Source organism: Citrus sinensis, chromosome 9, assembly GCF_022201045.2.
Source record: "Citrus sinensis cultivar Valencia sweet orange chromosome 9, DVS_A1.0, whole genome shotgun sequence".
In the NCBI taxonomy this organism is placed as follows: Eukaryota; Viridiplantae; Streptophyta; class Magnoliopsida; order Sapindales; family Rutaceae; genus Citrus; species Citrus sinensis.
In genome coordinates, this window is record NC_068564.1 from 16,062,685 (window position 1) to 16,082,557 (window position 19,873).

The 19,873-nt window shown below is 32.7% G+C and overlaps 1 protein-coding gene and 1 pseudogene across 1 annotated transcript; both read left to right on the forward strand.

The window, feature by feature from the left end:
* The first annotated feature begins 2,407 nt into the window (after positions 1 to 2,407).
* LOC102619670 (probable xyloglucan galactosyltransferase GT14) lies at positions 2,408 to 4,236 on the forward strand (annotated as a pseudogene).
* A 2,499-nt stretch (positions 4,237 to 6,735) lies between these two features.
* LOC102615874 (heat stress transcription factor A-5) lies at positions 6,736 to 16,495 on the forward strand. Its single transcript, XM_006492472.4, has 2 exons — positions 6,736 to 7,100; positions 14,995 to 16,495. Exons 1-2 carry the CDS (start codon positions 6,867 to 6,869, stop codon positions 16,240 to 16,242), a joined length of 1,482 nt encoding a protein of 493 aa, XP_006492535.2. The 5' UTR covers positions 6,736 to 6,866; the 3' UTR covers positions 16,243 to 16,495.
* The last annotated feature ends 3,378 nt before the right edge of the window (positions 16,496 to 19,873 follow it).

Sequence of the window (19,873 nt, forward strand, 5' to 3'; positions counted from 1 at the left end):
TATTTAAAAAATCTTATATTTGATTTGGATGTTGGGTACATAGTTGCTAGGAATTCAATTTTTATTCACTTATGAAATATATCAATTTTTTTACCATGAGTTGAATTACAGGATTAAATTTTTGCCAGTACTTATATGGTGATGCATCTCAATGAAATTAGTTGTACTGTATAATGATTATGTTGTGAACCTGAGTCGTTTCACGTGTCTAGCATAAGATATTTTCTAATATCTTTTTTTTTCTTTTTATGCAAACACCATTTGCAATCTAAATTGGTCATAACTTTGCAACTTTAACCATAATATTTAAGGTTTAACTTTTGGAAGCTTCAAACTTATTTGATTTATTTTTGTTTGATGTAACAAGTTCTTAAAACTTATTTTCTCGTTAGCTTGTAATCAATACTCACATTCTTGTATTACACTCATTTTTCATGTAATTAAAAGTTAATTTAGTTATTTTTTAATGTTTAGTATGAATTTTATAGTACATTATACTCACAGTTGCAAATGGATAATATTCAAATTTATATTTTTTAATAATAAATCTAATTTGATAACATAGTTAAGGCTGGCCAAAAAGCCTGAGCTGGCTTGGCCCATTCTCACAGGCTTTTGCCTGGGTTTCGCACATGAGAGCCTAAACAAGGGCTTAGAAAAAAAAGTCTAGGCCAGACCCAAGCCCTCTATTTTTAAAAAAAAAGTTATAAATTAGAATAATAAATTAAAATTTGAAAAATAATGGAAAGAAAATTTAGCTTAAATTCCTAATTTATATGTCAATAATGAATCACAAAACTTAAATTATAATGCTATGAGAGTGCTTGAATTAGATAATTCATTACTAAAAAATTAAATCTGTAACTTTTATTTACTTTTATTTCTTTATTTATTATTTTATTTTAAAATTTTTATTTTTTTAATTCATTATTGATTATAACAACTCTATTATTATTAACTCATTTTAAGTTTATAATAATTTTTAAAATTTTTGAAAAAATAACTAAAAACACAAGCCCAGTCCAAGCCCGCAGTGGGCCCGGCCCAAGCCTAACCCTTGCACTTTTTATCTAATGGGATTGGGCCTTGGCTTGAAAAAACCTGACTCAAACTCTTAATTTGTCAACCCTAAACATAATAATAAAAATAACAGACATTAATTTAGTATTGTGACATTCTGATACTACAGTGTCATAATTTTAGTGATATTATAGTAACAATAATTACTTAATTACACATTAATTGTGACATCACAAATTAGTATCAGTAGATTCTAACTCTCATATCTATAACATAATTAGTAAATGTAACCGAAAGTACCTAGAACACTATTTCTATGTCCCTGAAGGCCACTTTTCTTCTTTCTTGTAGTGAAGAAAAGTATTTTCACCATTATTTGTATAAATACTCGCATAACTAACAAGTTAAACATAATATTAAATTATTAATTAAAATAAGTTCTAAGGTATTCTGCAGTTAGTTCTATTTGAACAAATGATTGGTCGCTTGATATCAATTATCACATATGTAAATTGAACTCGGTATGTAAATCAATGGCTGCAAATTGTTTTAGACTTTAGCGGGTTTCTTTGGCCAAAAAATATCAAAAATAAGAATTTAGTGTTAAATGAGATATTTGGTGTTTAATGGGTTTATAGAGTAAAATTTTCATTTTCAAATTTTGTAGTAGTTTTCTTTGTTTTAAAAGAAATATTTTCATTAATCATTAGGAACTATAATTCTTAAAGATAACAACATAGGTGCGATCGAAAATCTTCCAACCAAACATAAGAATCCCTACAACGGACAAAATATTTTGTTAATGCATGTCATCCACTATTGAATTATGAACCCTTAGGATATGACGAACCCAAACAGAATGTTTTGGAAAAAGTAAGACTCTACTTTGATGGGTTCAAATTAAAATCGATGTGTAGAAAATAGATTTAGTGAATACTTTTGTTGGGATGAAATTAAAATCCTTCAATAAAATTTTATATCATGTATACAGCGCATGTTACTCGTTATTTTATGTGCACAACATGTCACTCCTTGATAGTTGTTACATACATAACCTGTACTAAATTTGCTAGTAACACCGAAAATGCTTAATTCATTAAATTAATAATGCTGACATGATTTAATTTGCTTATTGCATTAGTCAATTGACAACCTTATCAAACATCAGGGATATAAGTGAAATTTTACAGAAAGAAAACATTTATGGAGTCTTGGTACTGGCGGCTTTTCTGGGAGAAAGCTCCAAGAAAGACACAAAAAAAAAAATTATTATTATAATCAGACCTGAACAATAACACTTTCACATTTTGATGATCCCATGCATTATTTTCAACGTAAAAACTTAATGATTAAGGATTTTTTTTTTCTTAATTACCTAAATCTGTTGGCCACCTAACGCGCAGAGACTTGGTGAGAGAGCCTCCAATCAGGACTTAATTTTCTCTGCCATGAGTATGTTGTACGCTAAAATAGAACAGCAGCCTCTCTTTTCTTATAATACACAGCAGATTTCTGCTCGCCTCCCTCTTATTCCATGCTGAAACGAGAGCTCAGATAAGAAGATCACCGCAGCACTGAATCTAAATTTCAAATGGGGAAGCCCAGCCGCAGTACCATACTCGGGTTCGTTTTTATTTTTTATACTATGATTTGTCTCTTGTTGCTGCGTAATTGTTATTCATCAATAATTGGTAGCACTAAGATTGACGGCATTAAAGTAAATAGCAAACAAGTTAATGCGTGCTTAGGTCGATATATTTACATTCATGATCTGCCCAAGCAATTCAATGAAGACGTGCTCGAAAATTGTCAATTGATTACCAGAAAGATTGATAAGTATGATACGTGTATGTACACTTTGAACTCAGGTTTTGGTCCACGAATTGAAAATTCCAACGGGATTTTATCAAACAGTACAAGTTGGTTTATCACTGACCATTTTTTTTTAGAAGTCATTTTCCATAACAGGATGAAAAACTATGAATGCTTAACGAATGATTCCTCGCTTGCATCAGCAATATATGTACCATTCTACGCTGGTCTAGATCTCCGGCGTCATCTCTGGGGTTTTAAGCCATCAGTGAGAGATTCGTCAGGCAAAAACTTGATCAAGTGGCTTTTGGAAAAACCTGAATGGGAAAAAATGCGGGGTCTGGATCATTTCTTAGTTTCTGGGAGACCTTCTTTGGATTTCAGGAGGCAATCAAACAGTAAATGGGGTAGCATGTTCAGGATTTTGCCTGAATCTCAGAACATGACGATGCTGTCAGTCGATTCACAATCCTGGAGCAATGACTTGGCAATACCATATCCAACGTACTTTCATCCTTCAAAGCAAACCGAAGTCTCAGAATGGCAAGAAAGGATGAGAAGACTGAAGAGGGAATATCTCTTCTGCTTTGTCGGTGCTACAAGAAACTATGGAGGCTCAATCCGGGGCAGTATCATTGGCCAATGCAAAGACTCAAGCTCATGTAAATTGCTAGATTGTGGTGACAAAACAACCAATTGCTATAATCCTGTTAACGTGATGAAGGCTTTTGAGAGCTCAGTGTTCTGTTTACAGCCTCCAGGGGATACGCCCACTCGAAGATCAACATTTGATTCTATTTTGGCTGGTTGCATTCCTGTTTTTTTCCATCCGGGCAGTGCTTATACACAATATAAATGGCACTTACCGAAGAATCATACAAAGTATTCGGTGTTCATACCCGAGAAGAAATTAAGGGATAGAAGATTCAGGATTAATGAGACATTACTTGGAGTTTCCAAGGTTGAAGAAGAAGCAATGAGGGAAGAAGTGATAAGGCTGATTCCAAGGACGGTATACGGAGATCATAAATCTAAGTTAGAAGATGCATTTGATTTGGCCGTGAAGGGTGTTCTTGAGAGAGTGGAAAAACTTCGTGGGGCAATTAATTTGTGAGGGAAAAGATCCCACTATTGGGTTTGATGAGCAGAATGACTTGAAGATCAAGCTATGATAATAACTATAAGTGCTCCTTTAATTTAGTTTTTAAGGTTTGGTCTAATTTGTCGGATGGTGTCCTCCATATATATTTTAGAATACCCCATGCCTCAAGGTATTAGTTATTAAGCTTTTGGCACCTGTACAATAAATTTCAAACTCTCAATTTTAGCTATTGATCACTGTATAGATATGGCTAAGTCATCACTTTGTTTTTGGTTAATATTATCAAGCTCCTTTTTAGTTTATAGTTTATTAAAACTACATCGTAGCTAATACTTCGTGCATTAATATTATAACAGTACATATCTTTTCATCAAATTTAATTAATTTTTCTCTATCATGTCTCTTTATCAAATTTAATTAATATCTCTTTTGCACATATTCTTGATTTATTTGTTTGCAAGGGGAAGGACGAGGTGAGGTGATTGGGATGTGGGAAGCGGTGCTCTGAGCCATTACCTTAAGAAAATTTTAAATTATATCGAGTTAAATTCCAAATACGTTTCTTGTATGTAAAAGAAAATTTGTGTTGTCTTTCTACATTTTTTTTTCCATTAATGAAAGATACATATAGAGAGAAATTCTTGTGTTTTTTTTTTTTTTTTTTTTTGCTTCTATTTATGTTTCATTTGAAAGAAAGAAAATCTTGTGTTTAAAAGGTCAATATAAATATAAAGTAATAGTTTTCGGTTTTTTGGTGGATCAGTCAATAAGGTTTAGGTCCAGCATCCTAAAAAATTCAAAATCTCCTTTCAAAATGTTGTTAATAAGATTTTTCATACACAAAATATGTTCTAAAGTACCAGATAATTTTCATTCCAACACAATTAAAATTTATCATTTTAGCTCGTAAAGTTTTACCATACTTGACAATTTTAAGGTATGCTTATGCTGGCTCTTAGCAAATACATTGCAATAGTCTTTAATAAAATTTTCTTTTATAGCTGAGTTGTGGTTAAAAATAATTGCTATTGAGCTTATAGTTTAGTAGATGAAAACATAATTAACAACAAAATCAATCCTACTTTAATTTCAATTTGGTTAGTTTCTTGTCAATGTAGTTCAATGGGTTGGTCTCATTCTTTTAGAATAAAGAAACAAAATGTTATGGGTTTAAAATGATACGTTTAGTGTGGAGCGGCGTGCGGTATACTTAAAGAAAAAGTGCAAATGCTTATATATTAAAAAAATTATAATGTTGACTTGTTGACTATTGCGATGACTTTTCAAACATACAAGCAATGTGAAAATTATTTTTACGTGTTAGATTACAATTTAAGCAATCAAACCCTACTTTGCAAAAACGATTACAAGGAATCCATATTATTTGTAAGAAATTTAAATAAAGAAGAAGTTTAAGCAATTAGTCAATTACATTTTCATTAATTTCTTTACTTTTAAATCATGATTATCTTTTATCTTTAAAATTACTATAACATAAGTTTAATTTAATTATTTTACCTCATAAAATATAATGGTTAAATTCCTCAAAAAGAACATGTGCTATTATTTCATAATAATTTAGATGTTACCTAAATAATCAGAGACGAAGCTATTGGTATCTCTAGGGCGGCCCAAGACACTGCCAGCTAAAAAAAGGTTAAAAAAAAAAAAAAAGTTCTAGGAATGATTAAGATGGATTAAAAATTTGAAATCCTGATATATTTCACAAGATATATCATTTCAAGGAGATTTTCTTAATTTAATCGAAAAATTATAATTATACTAATAATTAGTGTTAATAAATCATTTACAAAAATTTAAATTTTGTTAAAAACTTTATTTTTAAAAATAATTTTGTGGGTATTTTCATACTTTTACCTTAAATAATTAATTTTTCTTAATGTTCTTCCAATCTTAATATCAAATGTGGTAAATAGTCCTAAATTAAAAAAAATAAATTAGATAATCATGATTTAGCTAATTGATTGTGTAAATTTCTTCTAAATGTGAATTTTTTAAAATAATACAGTTTTTATAATTAATTCTTTTAAGTGGAGTGCATTTCTATAAATAGATACAACTCATCATTTTTATGAAGAAAAAAAACTTATGTAAGACAGTTTTATCACGTGACCGTATAGATATAATAAGTATCATCCAGCAAACCTTTGACGCATAAACCTATCATTTTAAATTAAAAAATCATCTCTCTCTTTCATGTAGTAAAGATTGGTTGGATGATCTTAGCATGGTGAATCATGTGGTAGGCTTATCCTATATAATTTTTTCTCATTTATCGAGGACATATCTACCGGAATGGGTAAATAGACAATTGACCCTATAACTTTCTTAAAAATTTATTTTTGATTAATTTTTTTAAAATACACCAAATAAAATATTAAATATTAAAACAAGTTATATAATTTCTGCTCAAAATTATTTCTTCCTTTTAGTGATATATAATAAATCGTATAAAAAGGGAGTTATCTTGTTGTCCCTTATAGTCAATTTTCTTAACTCCACCCCTAAGTTCATAGCTCTTTTTCACTGATCTAAGCTTCATCATCAAACCCAACTTTATACCCCTACACAAACAACAGAATATGATCTAAATCTCGATCCTAGATCCCTTAGTTTGCTTATGGTAGGTTAGATAATCATCACGCGGTTTCAAAATTTCATGTAACTTCTGAATTATGTTGAGTTTGTCAAAACCTGAGGGGAGGTATGTGAAATTACTCCGTATTTAATTTTAAACAAACAAGCAGTTTGTACATTTTACGGCAGCTTATTTTATTTTTTCTTCCCAAAACCTCAGGATGACGTGGCAATGGAAATTACTCGACTATGCGATTGAAAATTCAACTCGAAACGAAGAGATTTTCTTCTCTCTTGTCTCTCGGACGCCAATTGACCCGAAAAATCAACGAGAATGGAGACATCGGCGGCGTCAGGTGGCCCCGGCGGAGTAGGAGGAGGGCCGGCGCCGTTTCTTATAAAGACTTACGACATGGTTGACGATTCATCAACGGACGAGATCGTGTCTTGGAGCGACAACAAAAACAGTTTTGTTGTTTGGAACCCACCTGAATTCGCTCGTCTTCTGCTTCCAACTTTTTTCAAGCATAACAATTTCTCTAGCTTCATTCGACAGCTCAATACCTATGTGAGTTCATTTTCAATTTATTTCTTTTTTTCAGTTTCAATATCAGTCTCAATTTTTTATATTTAATTTTGTTTTTTTTTTTTGGTTTCGTTATGATTCTATCATATTACTTATACCAAGCTATTTGATAATTTCATAACTCTGTGCATAAATTGCTGCAATTGTTATGAATTTACATGGAGAAAAAAAAAGTTGGTCAACGCTTTAAAAGGCTCTTAAATTATAATTTGCAATCAGAAATAATTTTTTATTTGGTAGCTAAATGTATGATCTGGTAGGTGCAAATTATTATCAACAAGTCATTTCTATGGAACCATGATAATGCAGTATGAGTTTGTGAAAATTTGCTTGGAGCTGCTAAGGTTGGGGTGTGTGGTGGTGACTGCTAAGACATCATGTCATATGTAGTTCTAACAGAATTTTTCCGTTCATACTCTTCTTTATTTTCACTTGGTGTATTTGTGTCCTTTCTCGAAGTTGTATTCCTTTTGGTTATGTGGTAAGTTTTCAGATCTTCAATGATGAAGATGGGGTGTTCTAGGTTCCACCTTAGTTTTTGTGTAAAAGGAACATTTCTTATAAGACCTTGCTGATGAAAAAGTTACAATAAGTTTGTTTTGTACTATGAAATGTGATAATTTGTTTCAGTTATATTGGATGATAGATATGTATATTCCCATAAGCATGCACACCACGCAACAGGTCCTAACTTTAATGTAGATTCCTTTAATTGGGAAATAACTGTATTGCAATGTACATTGTATGGACAGCTGTAACTTTGAACTGGCTCTTTTCTCATTTTTTTTTTTTTGGGTTCAATTAGATGATAGTTTCAAAAATTTGAAGTTAAGTCCTTAGATCTTAGTGCAGCATACATAGTCTGGCAATCAGTTATGGTTTCTGTAGCTGAAGTCTGATAAAAATTACAAATAATTAATTTTATGACTTGGTTGATGAGTGGTGGTGACTAGCTCATTTGGCCTCCTTTAAGCATGTTGGAGGTCAGCATCCCACATATATCCATGTGGCTGTAGATGTAAATAATCTAACACATGGTTTGCATATGTTGTTTGGTCAACTCTATGCTTAATAGAAGTCTCGGAAAGTTTGTTTCATTAAAGTGATCTCGGAAAATCTTGTTTTCTTGTGTCACAAAATTCAATAGAAGCATTTTTATATAATTTAATAATCTTATACTGGATTTATGAGTGGAAAAAGGTATGTAAAAGTAAGACCTTTTAATTTTTATTCATTTTTTTCCTCTTGTTGAAAGTTAGACAAAATAAAATATACTATCCTTCTTGTTCGTATATGAGCTGGTGCATGTGAATTTTCCATAGTATATTATTCACTACATACAAGCAATTTATTTGCAATCCAAGTTTTGTTAGGTTACTACTAGGGTACCATTGCCTTCTAAAAATATGGCAACAAAAGGGTTTGCATTTGAGCTGAAAAATGACTTCTTAAACTAATGCTTATGATCCCACTAGAAAGACAAATGTTAAGCTTGTGATGGCTTCTTTCTTTATTTCCTTTGCATAACGAAGCATTGGTTTGTCAATATCAATAAGTTTGTGGTCCTATCTCCAAACTTTCCACTTTTAGTTATTATACATAAGCATTTGTATGTACCTTTATGGCTTTACCTGCTGGTAGTGAGCTGTTGCTGCATTGTGAAAGTTAGTTATGATATTTAGAGAATAATTTTATAACAGTAACACTATGTTGCCATTATGTAGAAGCAATGTACTATAGCTTGAGTTTACAGATTATTGTAACTCTTACATTGGAATTTTGGATGTGGTTTCGGTAACGTCTTAGGAACTATTAGTCTCAATCAAACCATAATAAAGCCTTTCTTGAGAGGCATTTTTATCACATTTAGCTCTGCCTGCTGTTGTGTCCCGCTGTATGTATTCTGCACCAGTAACTGTAGCTCACTGTATAGTTATTTCAGACTCTGGAGCTGGATCCATGTGTAGTCCACACTCATGCTCAAGAGTCAAGACATGTATTGATGTCTGTGATCTACATAATATTGAAAACAGTTCTTTCAGGCCATCCATTTATTTTGATTTCAGAAACTCCTCTATGAATCCTTGTTTCCACCGGAACATGACTCCTTAGGTTGGTGAGAAAAAATATTGGGAAAATATTTCTAATTCATAGAAGTTGCAATCTTTACATTATATACTACTCTGACTAGGCTATATAAGGAAGTTATAGGAAATTAAGAAAAATAAACTATACAAGGAAAGAATAAATATATGTACACAAACTTAGGCTACAATCTCTGACTTTCAACACTCCTCAAGCTGGCTTGAAGATATCTATTGTTCCCAGCTTGGAATTCAGTGATTGAAAGACTTGTTTTGATAGTCCCTTGTTGAGAATATCAGCTACTTGCTTTTGAGTAGTAACATATGGTATGCATATCAGACCTCTCTGCAGCTTCTCTTTGATAGAAGTGCCTAGCAATCTCAATATGTTTTGTCCTATCATGTTGGACTGCATTATGAGCAATGCTAATGGCAACTTTATGATCAGAGTACAGTCATTTATCCAGCTTTCCACATCTTCAACTCATTAGAAACATTGTCAGCTGCATAAGCTCACAAATCCCCAATGCCATTGCTCTAAACTCAGCTTCAGCACTTGATCTTGGAACCACTGATTGTTCCTTGCTTCTCCAAGTAACTAGATTTCCCCCAACAAATGTACAATAACCTGATATTGACTTTCTATCAACAAAGGATCCAGTCCAATCCGCATCTGTATATGCCTCAAACCTTAGGTGATTATTCTTAGAGAATAAATTGCCTTTTCCTGGAGATGCCATCAAATATTTCAGTATCCTAAACACAGCTTCCACGTGCTCTACATTTGGGGAATGCATAAATTGACTCACAACGCGTACTGCAAATGTAATGTCTGGACAAGTATGACACAAATAGATTAGCTTTCCAACTAAGCTTTGGTACTGTTCCTTATTAACCAAACTACTTTTAGTACTTACCCCAAGTCTATGATTGGATTCTATAGGAACATCGCTAGGTTTGCATCCTAACATCCCAGTTTCTTTCAAGAGATCCAAAATATATTTCCTTTGTGACAAAAATATCCCTTTCCGAGACCTGGCCACTTCAATTCTGAGGAAATATTTCAGAGAACCTAGGTCTTTAGTTTCAAACTCTTTGGTTAACAACCTCTTAAGTCTTTCAATTTCATCTCTGTCATTTCCAGTCAAGATAATATCATCCACATACACGATAAGGATAGCAAGCTTATCTTCTTAACCATGCTTGGGAAGCATGGTATGATCACTATGGCTTTGTAAATATCCACATTTGCGAATAAATCTCACAAATCTGTCAAACTAGGCTCTAGGTGATTGCTGGAGCCCATATAAAGACTTTTTCAGCTTGCAAACTTTTCTTCTTTCAAAATATTCTCAAACCCTGGTGGTGGATTCATATACACCTCCTCTTCTGAATCTCCATGGAAAAATGCATTCTACACATTTAGCTGCTGTAATGGCCATTTTAAATTTGCTGCAAGTGACAACAGGACCTGAAAAGAGTTAATTTTTGCAACAGGGGCGAATGTCTTTCGGTAATCAATTCCATATGTCTGAGTATATTCCTTAGCCACCAGTCCAACCTTGAATCTCTCAATTGATCCATCAGCCTTATGCTTAACCATGAATACCCATTTACAACCCACGGTTTTCTTTCCAGAAGGCAAGTCTGCAAGAGCACAAGTTCTATTTTTATACAATGCTCTCAGTTCTTCACAAATCGCTTCTCTCCACTTTGGATTTGCAAGAGCATCCTGTACTGTTCTAGGAGTAGTTACAGATGACTGATTAGTAGCAAAAGCTTTAAATGATGGTGACAATCTATGATAAGAGACAAACTTAGAAATAGGATGTTTAGTGCAAGTTCCAACACTTTTTATATGAGCGATAGGCAAATCTAAATCCAAATGAAATGATGGGAGAGAGTTTAAATGTAATTTAGACTCAGATTGAACAATACCGGTGTCTTCCAACAACTCTATGTTCGATTCAGAATTCTGGCAGTCGGGAGATGTAAAAATTGTTTTATTTTGTTGAGAATACGCCTTTGGCTTTTGAGCATCCTCTAGATTTTGTGTGGTGGATGGTTGAATTTGTGAAGGCACTTGCTGGTCATCACTTGGGTTAGATTGTTTCTGTGGGGAAGAGCAATCTTGTTCCTCTTGCTGATTGTTGTTGGAAGGTGGCAGATTTTGTGGAGAGCAAACTGTCAAAAGGAGAAGTTGAATTTGTGATATTATCTCTAAAAGATGTCTCACCTGAGTATGTGGATTTTGGAAAAAACTTGCAAAACTGATCTTCCATATTATATTCCTCCCCCTGAAGATAGGTTTTGGAGAAATAAGTCTTAGTTTCAAAAGAAAAAAAAAATCACATCCGTGGTTACAAAATATTTCCTAGTTGGAGAATGAAAACATTTGTACCCTTTTTGTGTAGGAGAATAACCTAAAAACACAACTTGAGAGACCTAGGATCAAGCTTACTTTTGTCATGATTCTTATGATGAACAAAAGCAACACACCAAACAATTTAGGAGAAAGAACTAAAGAACCGAGACATGGGATAAAGTTGCTGAAGAAGTTTGATTGGGGTTTTAAACTTCAAAGTACTAGTAGGGAATCTATTTATGAGATAACAGGCAGTTAAAACCGCTTCACCCCACAAATAATTTGGTACCCCCATAGTAAACATCAAAGATCGAGCAACTTCAAGTAACTGTATATTTTTTCTTTGTGTGACTCCATTTTGTTGGGGAGTATCAACACAAGAGGATTGATGAACAATTCCATTCTCAGTCAAATAGTTTCCCGAGATAGAAGAAAAAAATTCTTTGCCATTGTTAGTTTAAAACACTCCTATTTTTCGCTTGAGATTGGGTTTGAACCACTTTATGGAAGATTTGAATAGTTTTAGGAACTTCAGATTTTTCTTTTAATAAATACACCCAACAAGCTGGAGTATGATCATTAATAAAAGTGACAAACCACTTAGCTCCAAAATTATTGGCACAGAGAGGACCCCATACATCACTATGTATAAGAGAGAAACTTTATAAGTTTGGGCAGGAAAATGTGTGCGATGATGCTTGGACAATTCACACACTTCACATTTAAATAATGTTGGGAACAACAACTTTAAATATGAAAAATTTGGATTTCCTAATCTGATTTGCGACAAACTAGTGTCATGCTCACTAGGCACTTGAGAAACAATTTTGTCAACTAAGGATAGCTTACTCAAAGCTTCAGGCTCCTCTTCCAAATAATAAAGTCCATCATCCTCCTTAGCACTGCCAATCTTCTTCCCCGTACATAGGTCCTGAAATTCACAATTGGAAGGAGAAAATTTAGCCATACAGTTAAAGTCTTTTGTAAGCTTACTGACAGACAAAAGATTACAAGACAAATTAGGGACGTGCAACACTGATTTTAAGATCATTGTTTTAGAAGCTGAAATTGAATCTTTTCCTGCAACTGAAGAAAGAGACCCATCAGTGATTTTTGCCTTTTCTTTACTAGAAAGAGGCGTGTAAGTAGAGAATAAGTTGGACAAAGTAATCGTATGATCGGTTGCCTCTCAATCAATGATCCAAGGGCAAGTAGTAGTTGAAGAGATACTGAAAGCATTTAAAAAATTATCTGATTGCGCTAGATCAGAAGAAGAGGTTTTGACTCATGAACCTGACAAGTTGCTTAAGTTGGTCCTTAGTGAACAGATTTGATCCTTGATTCCATGAGTTTGCATTGGCGTTATCAGTTGCAGCTTGAAAACCCTTTGAATTTTGTCCAGAAGACTTGTTATCCTTCCCCAAGTGTTTTGGCCTTCCATGGAGCTTCCAGCAAAACCCGTTGGTATTTCTTGGCTTATGGCGATATATCACACCAAAGTTTATTCTTGTCATCTTTCTTCTTGCTCATATTCTTTTATTCACCTACTAATGCTGAATCAGTAGCACATTAATCAAGGCAGAATTATCAGTATTAGGGCTGCTCATCATTACCTTTCATCTACTTTCTTCCCTTCCGACATATGCATAGGCTTCCCTAATTGCAGGAAGAGGTTCTTTGCTTAGTGCTCGTTCCCTAACTTCATCCAAATCTGGATTCAATCCATCCAAAAACTCAAACACCCTCTCCTTCTCCTGTAACCTCTTAAATTTTTTACTGTCATCTGCACACTTCCATTCTCCATCAAAGTACAACTCCATTTCTTGCCATAAGCTATTCATGATATTGTAATATACTGTTATAGTGTCACTTCCTTGTTTGGTTTCATGAATAAGACACTTAAGTTCATACAACTGTGTAGTATTTTCCAATATCAGTATATGTATTTTCCAATATCAGTATATGTCTCTGTGACTGCATCCCATAAATCTTGTGCTGATGGTAAGAAAAGAAACGCTGACTAATGTGAGGGTCCACTACATTACCATAGAGTTCTGTTCATCCCAGATTTTATACAAAGGGTCGTCAGCCTTGGTATGTCTATTGACCCATCTAGAGAGCCCACTTTTACCTTTTTCCTTCACATACAACTGTGAGACTTCATGGACTGTGACCACTGCAGAAAGTTTTGGCCATTCAATTTGTGAGTTTAATCTGCAATGACGGATTGTCAACAGAACTATTGGCCTGAACATGTTTAACGTTGACACCAGAGCTGGATTCGCTCACATCTGACATTTTAAATCAGAATTTTGAAGTCACAGAACAAGATAAAACCCTAAAGGTATTGGTGGCTAAAAAATTTGTTTACAAAAAAGATGCCCAGGAACCCCAACGTGGGCTCTGATACCATGAGAAAAAATATTGAGAAAATATTTCTAATTCATAGAACTTGCAATCTTTACATTGTACGCTACTCTCACTAGGCTATATAAGGAAGTTATAGGAAATTAAGAAAAATAGACTATGCAAGGAAAGAATAAATATATGTACACAAAATTAGGCTACAATCTCTGACTTTCAACAGTTGGTTTTATTTGGTTTCTCCGTAGGTTGGTTTATTGGATTTCTTTTACGTTGCTATGTTGCTCTATTACAAATTTGTATTGTTTAGTTCAACTTTACTTGCTGATTGTGGATCATTTGGGCAATCCAGGATCATCTATGGTAAGTTTTGATATTTTAGTAAAATATTAATAAAACTTGGATGAATTTATGTTAGTCCAATCAGGAGGCAGATTTATCATACTATTGTTGTAGTCACTACTTTGTCATGTGCATAATTTTCTTACAGGATCAACAAATTAAAGACAGTAAAGATAATTTCAGTTTCTCATAAGATTACAATGAATTTAATAAGCCATACGTCTTTGTGGCAAAGTGGCTCCACCAGCAGCCCTTTTTCACCTCCCTTTCGGATCCTGAAATCGATTGAAAATGACACCAGAAGTAACTTTGCATGAACTTGGGAAAACAATGTTTAACTGAAATTTAAAAATAAAAACTTTGTTGTTTTATTTTCTTTTGTTGTTTTATTTTCTTTGGAGCTCCATTTTTGTTCTCTTAAATAATGTATAGTTGTTTACCTAGCAAATTTACTCAGATTGATCCATTTTCTGAATGTGTGCATGTCCCTTGACATTAAAATTAAATTGTTAGTCAATATTCTGGATTTTCTGGCCTCTCATTTAATGAAGTGAAATTTATTCCTCATACTTCATCATGGATAGTAATGATATCTAGGTCATCCTTTTGTTTTCTACTCTTACGCTTTCTTGGTTGGCAAATGTGGATAAATTGTAGTTTGAGTTTTCAATTAGGATAAGTATGATTTAACTGTGCCAATGTGGATGTTATTCAATGACAGGGATTCCGAAAAATTGATCCTGAGAAGTGGGAATTTTCAAATGATGATTTTGTCAAGGATAAAAGGCATCTTCTTAAGAATATCCACCGCAGGAAACCTATTCACAGCCACAGTCACCCTCAGACTCAGGGTTCATCAGTGGATCCTGAGAGAGCAACATTTGAGGAACAAATGGAGAGGCTTTCACATGAGAAATCTGCACTGGAGGCAAATATTGTAAGATTAAAACAGCAGCGGTCAACTGCAAAGATTCAGTTAGAAGACCTTGCACAGCGAATTGATAGTATGGAGCAGAGGCAGGAGAATTTGTTGACCTTCTTGCAAAAGGCTGTTCAGAATCCTACTTTTGTTGATCATCTTGCCCGAAAAATTGAGTCTATGGATATCTCAGCATACAATAAGAAACGACGAAAACCACAAGTTGATCAATCAAAGCCAATCGTGGAAAGTAGTCTTTTGGACAACAATAGCTGTTCTACTTCCAGACCTGAGTCTGGGAATATTTTCCACCAAGATTTCTCAAATAAGCTCAGGTTAGAATTATCACCAGCTGTTTCTGATATTAATTTGGTTTCACATAGCACACAGAGTTCCACTGAAGATAGGGGAAGTCCGCAGAAGAAAATTTCTGAGGTGGAACCAAAAGTTGCACACACAAGAACAGAAGGCAATTTATATGTGCCCGAAACATTTGAACTTTCAGATACTGGGACATCTTTTACATTTAAAATGGACTCAACTTTCTCGAGAAAAGTACCAGCAAATGATAGCTCGAGAGTTTATTCGTTGCAGCGGAGATCGACTTCTAATGAAGAGGTTGATGGCCATGTTTCTTGCCACTTGAATTTAACTCTGGCATCTTCTCCTCTGCAAATCAACAGAGGGCTTCATTCATCTAGGATGCCCCAGCCAAGTAAGGATATTGCCAAAACTACAGAATTGAGGTACAATTCTAATGACGAGGAATCTGATACTAGACCATTTCCTAGCAACAGGAATCTGGGTCATGAGGATGCCTCTATAGTTTCTCCTCAGGAGGCCCCAAACAACAATCCAGCACCTGCAGCTGCCCCAGTTCGAGTAAATGATGTATTTTGGGAACAATTCCTTACGGAGCGACCAGGTTCTTCAGATAATGAAGAGGCAAGTTCAAGTTATAGGGCAAACCCATATGAAGAGCAGGAAGATAAAAGGTCGGGCCTTGGAATGTCCAGAAATGCTAAGAATATGGAGCAACTCACACTTTGATGATCAAAGTGTTAAAACCCAGCAAAACGTTTATAGAAGTTTCTACCTAATCTTCTCATGGTTACTAAGAACTTGTTACATGCCCTTAGTTCCAGGTGGTTGGAAGTAATAAATTGGTCATCATTACATAAGTTTTTCATTTCTGAATACTGCAATGGTCATGTAGCATAGCTTCAGTGCGTAAGTTGTATAAATCTAACACATTATATACATTTTGCTAACTGTGTAATTGATTTGATTCATGTTTCTGTGCCGCCCTCTGCTTCTTTTGTTGCAAAGTACACTGGGTTTTTTTGGGGTTTTGATCTACATGTTTTTTTTTTTTTGGTAAAAGAACTGTTCATTAATTATGTATTTGCAAGTTTCTATTTAGGTTAAAAACTTTTTATTGTTCCTATAGAATTCATCCTCGTTAATCATTTTCAGTCGTTAATTTCGTTAGCAAACTATCACCTAACCAACATCAAAGCAGTAATGTATTATATTGGTTGCTTCTGCCAAAGTATTATATTGGTTGTTTGATTTAAAGATTGTTCATTAATCAATATCTAATGTTCTTGCGTTGGTTCAAGATTTTGAACCCTTGATCTTACATTATACTCGTTATCAATTGATAAAGTGTGCAAGCTGACTGAAAAAGAATGGATGGGAATTTGCTTTGACCATCCCTAAATTGTGGCATAATTACATGAAGAACGATGATCTTTTTGATAATTAACTATGTAAAGTATCTGTGATAACTCTAGTTGGGCATGTTATCACCCCTCTCCCTGTCCGTTAGGGGAAGGATTCTAGTCTTTCGGTAATTGTTGTTTGAACATTACATACTTATTGCTTATTGTTTTTGAGTAATACTACACTTATAAATTAATTTTTATATAAATTGATGTAGCACCATATCATTAGTTGAGTGAAAATATAAAAAGTCATGTCACGTTAATTTGTATGAAAGTTTGTAGTAGTATTAGTAATTAAGAATTAAGAGTAATATGATAGCTATAAGTTCTTGTACAAATTATTTTTGTACAAATTAATGTGGCATATCATTGGTTAAGTGAAAATATAAAATAATAAAAGTAATTCATTTGAACTATGTAGTGTTTTTATTCAACCAACCATGTTATGTCACATTAATTTGTACAAAAATAATTTATATAAGAGTTTATAGGTTTAATTATTTTAAATTTTAAATTCAAAAAATATTTGTGAATTTTTATCGGCTCAAAGTGAAAACTTCCGATTGTGTTTAAAGGGTTATGGAGGTACAGCATGCCGATTATGCACTTATTATAATGTTATTAAAAATTTAATGATGTTCTTACATTACATCTTTCAACTTACAAGCTTCCGATTGTATTTAATCTTTGCTTGAGAAAGATCTAGCGAAATTAGAAATCCCTGTGTAATAAATATAATTTTGATGACTCATAATTCATAAGGTGACAGTGAATGTGTTTATCCTTGTAAAATCTGGAAATTTGTATATTGAAACTAGGTTTAATTTTTAATTTTGTACACCTAAAGGTTCACTCATCATTGTGGGGATAATATTGTTGTAAATGAGATTTATAAGTTACGACTAGCGGTTGATTTATTCCCTTAATACTTGGGATCTGTACATTGAATATGAGATTCAATGTCATTTTTGAAAAACTTTGGGATTTATAAATTGGATAGGATTTGAGTTTTACTGATGTAAAATTTTGGGTTCACTTTTACAATATTGCTGTAAATGAGATACGCGCGTTGAAATTAGGTTTAATGTTGTTCTCGTAAATATTAAAGAGTTTGTACATTTGTTTCAGTTTGATGTTATTCTTTTGTTTACTCGTCAACAATATCATTGTTACTTGTAAGAGAGATTTGTCTGTTAGATTTTGTGTTTGAATTCTTATAAATCTTGCAGGATTTTACATTGAATTGGAGATTTGATGTTATTCTTGTGAACCTTGGGGTTTTTACTCCTTTCTTGGAACGGTAACATTATAAGTGAAGATCGTCTTAGCTTTCTTAACTTTGGAACGGGAACAAAATTTCTGGGGAGGTAAAAAAAAACCAATGTATACTTGAAAAGGATGATTAATAATAATCTCAACACCTTATTTGTTAGGATAAATGTTAGTTTAGTTTTTTTTTTTTTTTAGTTAACTGACTGTTTAATTCTTGTATTTTAAAAAATACATCAAGACATCCCTAATATTAAATAGAGTAATGATATAGGTACAAATTCTCGTACAAACTTATTTTATATAAACTGATGTGACATGATAAAATTAGTTGAATTAAATATCACTTGACTCACATGATTTATTTATATTATTTTATATTTTCATTCAACCAATGAATTAATGACACATCAGTTTGTACAAGATAAGTTTATACAAGAGTTCGTAATTGTATCATCACTCTATTAAATATATAATATTTTTACCTTCATTTTTCTTTACTTTTACAAAAATACCCTTTTAAGAATATTCTTAATGACAATAATGAAAAGAAAAAAAAAGTTGATTACTCAAACTAACACTAAAATAAAAATAAAAATTAATTATTTTACTTTTTGAGTTAATTTGGTAACTTAAAATGTTTTTAATTGCTAATTATTAGCAAAACGGTAGGATATTAAACGTAGTTTTCAGTTGACTGGTATTAATTTATTTATAAATAATTATTAGAAAGATTTTCATAAGGATACTTTTGGATTGGTAATTACCAGTCAATTTATTAATTAACTTTTTTATGAATAAATTGATTAATGCTTCGTTCCAAGGGTGTTATTATAGTACCGACAAAGAAAAATTAAAAGTTGAAAGCGTCCTATATTTAACAGTAATAATATTTTAAGATAACTTTTAGAATATAAAGATTAAATAAAATAAACACTTGAGAATAAAACTAACATTTACCCTTTATTATATTAACCTTATTATTATTTATTTGCAATTAATGGTTTTTTTTTTTTTTCTCTCCATTCTCTTTCCGCGATAATCCTCTCTATATATCCAAACGCTTCAATTTTCGATCTTGAACACGACGAAATATATAAAGATCAACACGACTCACGAGTCTCTTTCCCTGAATTATGATTAACGTAGGTTGAAAAATGTAGAATTAAAACCTAAAAGTAATTTGTCTCGTTGAAAAGAAAAACAACTATATAAAAACAAGCATGCAGCTCACGCAATACATAATTACGGCTAAAGCTACATGACATGAAAGCAATTAACTTTTGAGTGAAGGCTTTAAAACACAATCAATCCAAAATTTTGATTATGTCCCTCTTTTACGTATAGTATTTGATTTTATCGTCTAAATTACTTTTAACTTAATAATAATTAATTATAAGAAATTCTTTTGTCGTCTTTGATCGTGACCCACTTTGACTACGAGGGTTAAGTTCCATATAATTGTATGGAAATATCCCTATCCATATCCTTGCTTCAATCTTCTTCATTCATGAGAACAGCATCTTCAAAAGCTAAATATATTCAACATCTCACCCACTTGTACTCCAAAAAAAGCTCAATCAATTATGAACTAACAACTAATAAACCAAAAGGCAGTAAGCAAACTAGCAAGCAAGCTAAGCAAATGCAAAAATAAATTTTATATATATATATATATATATATA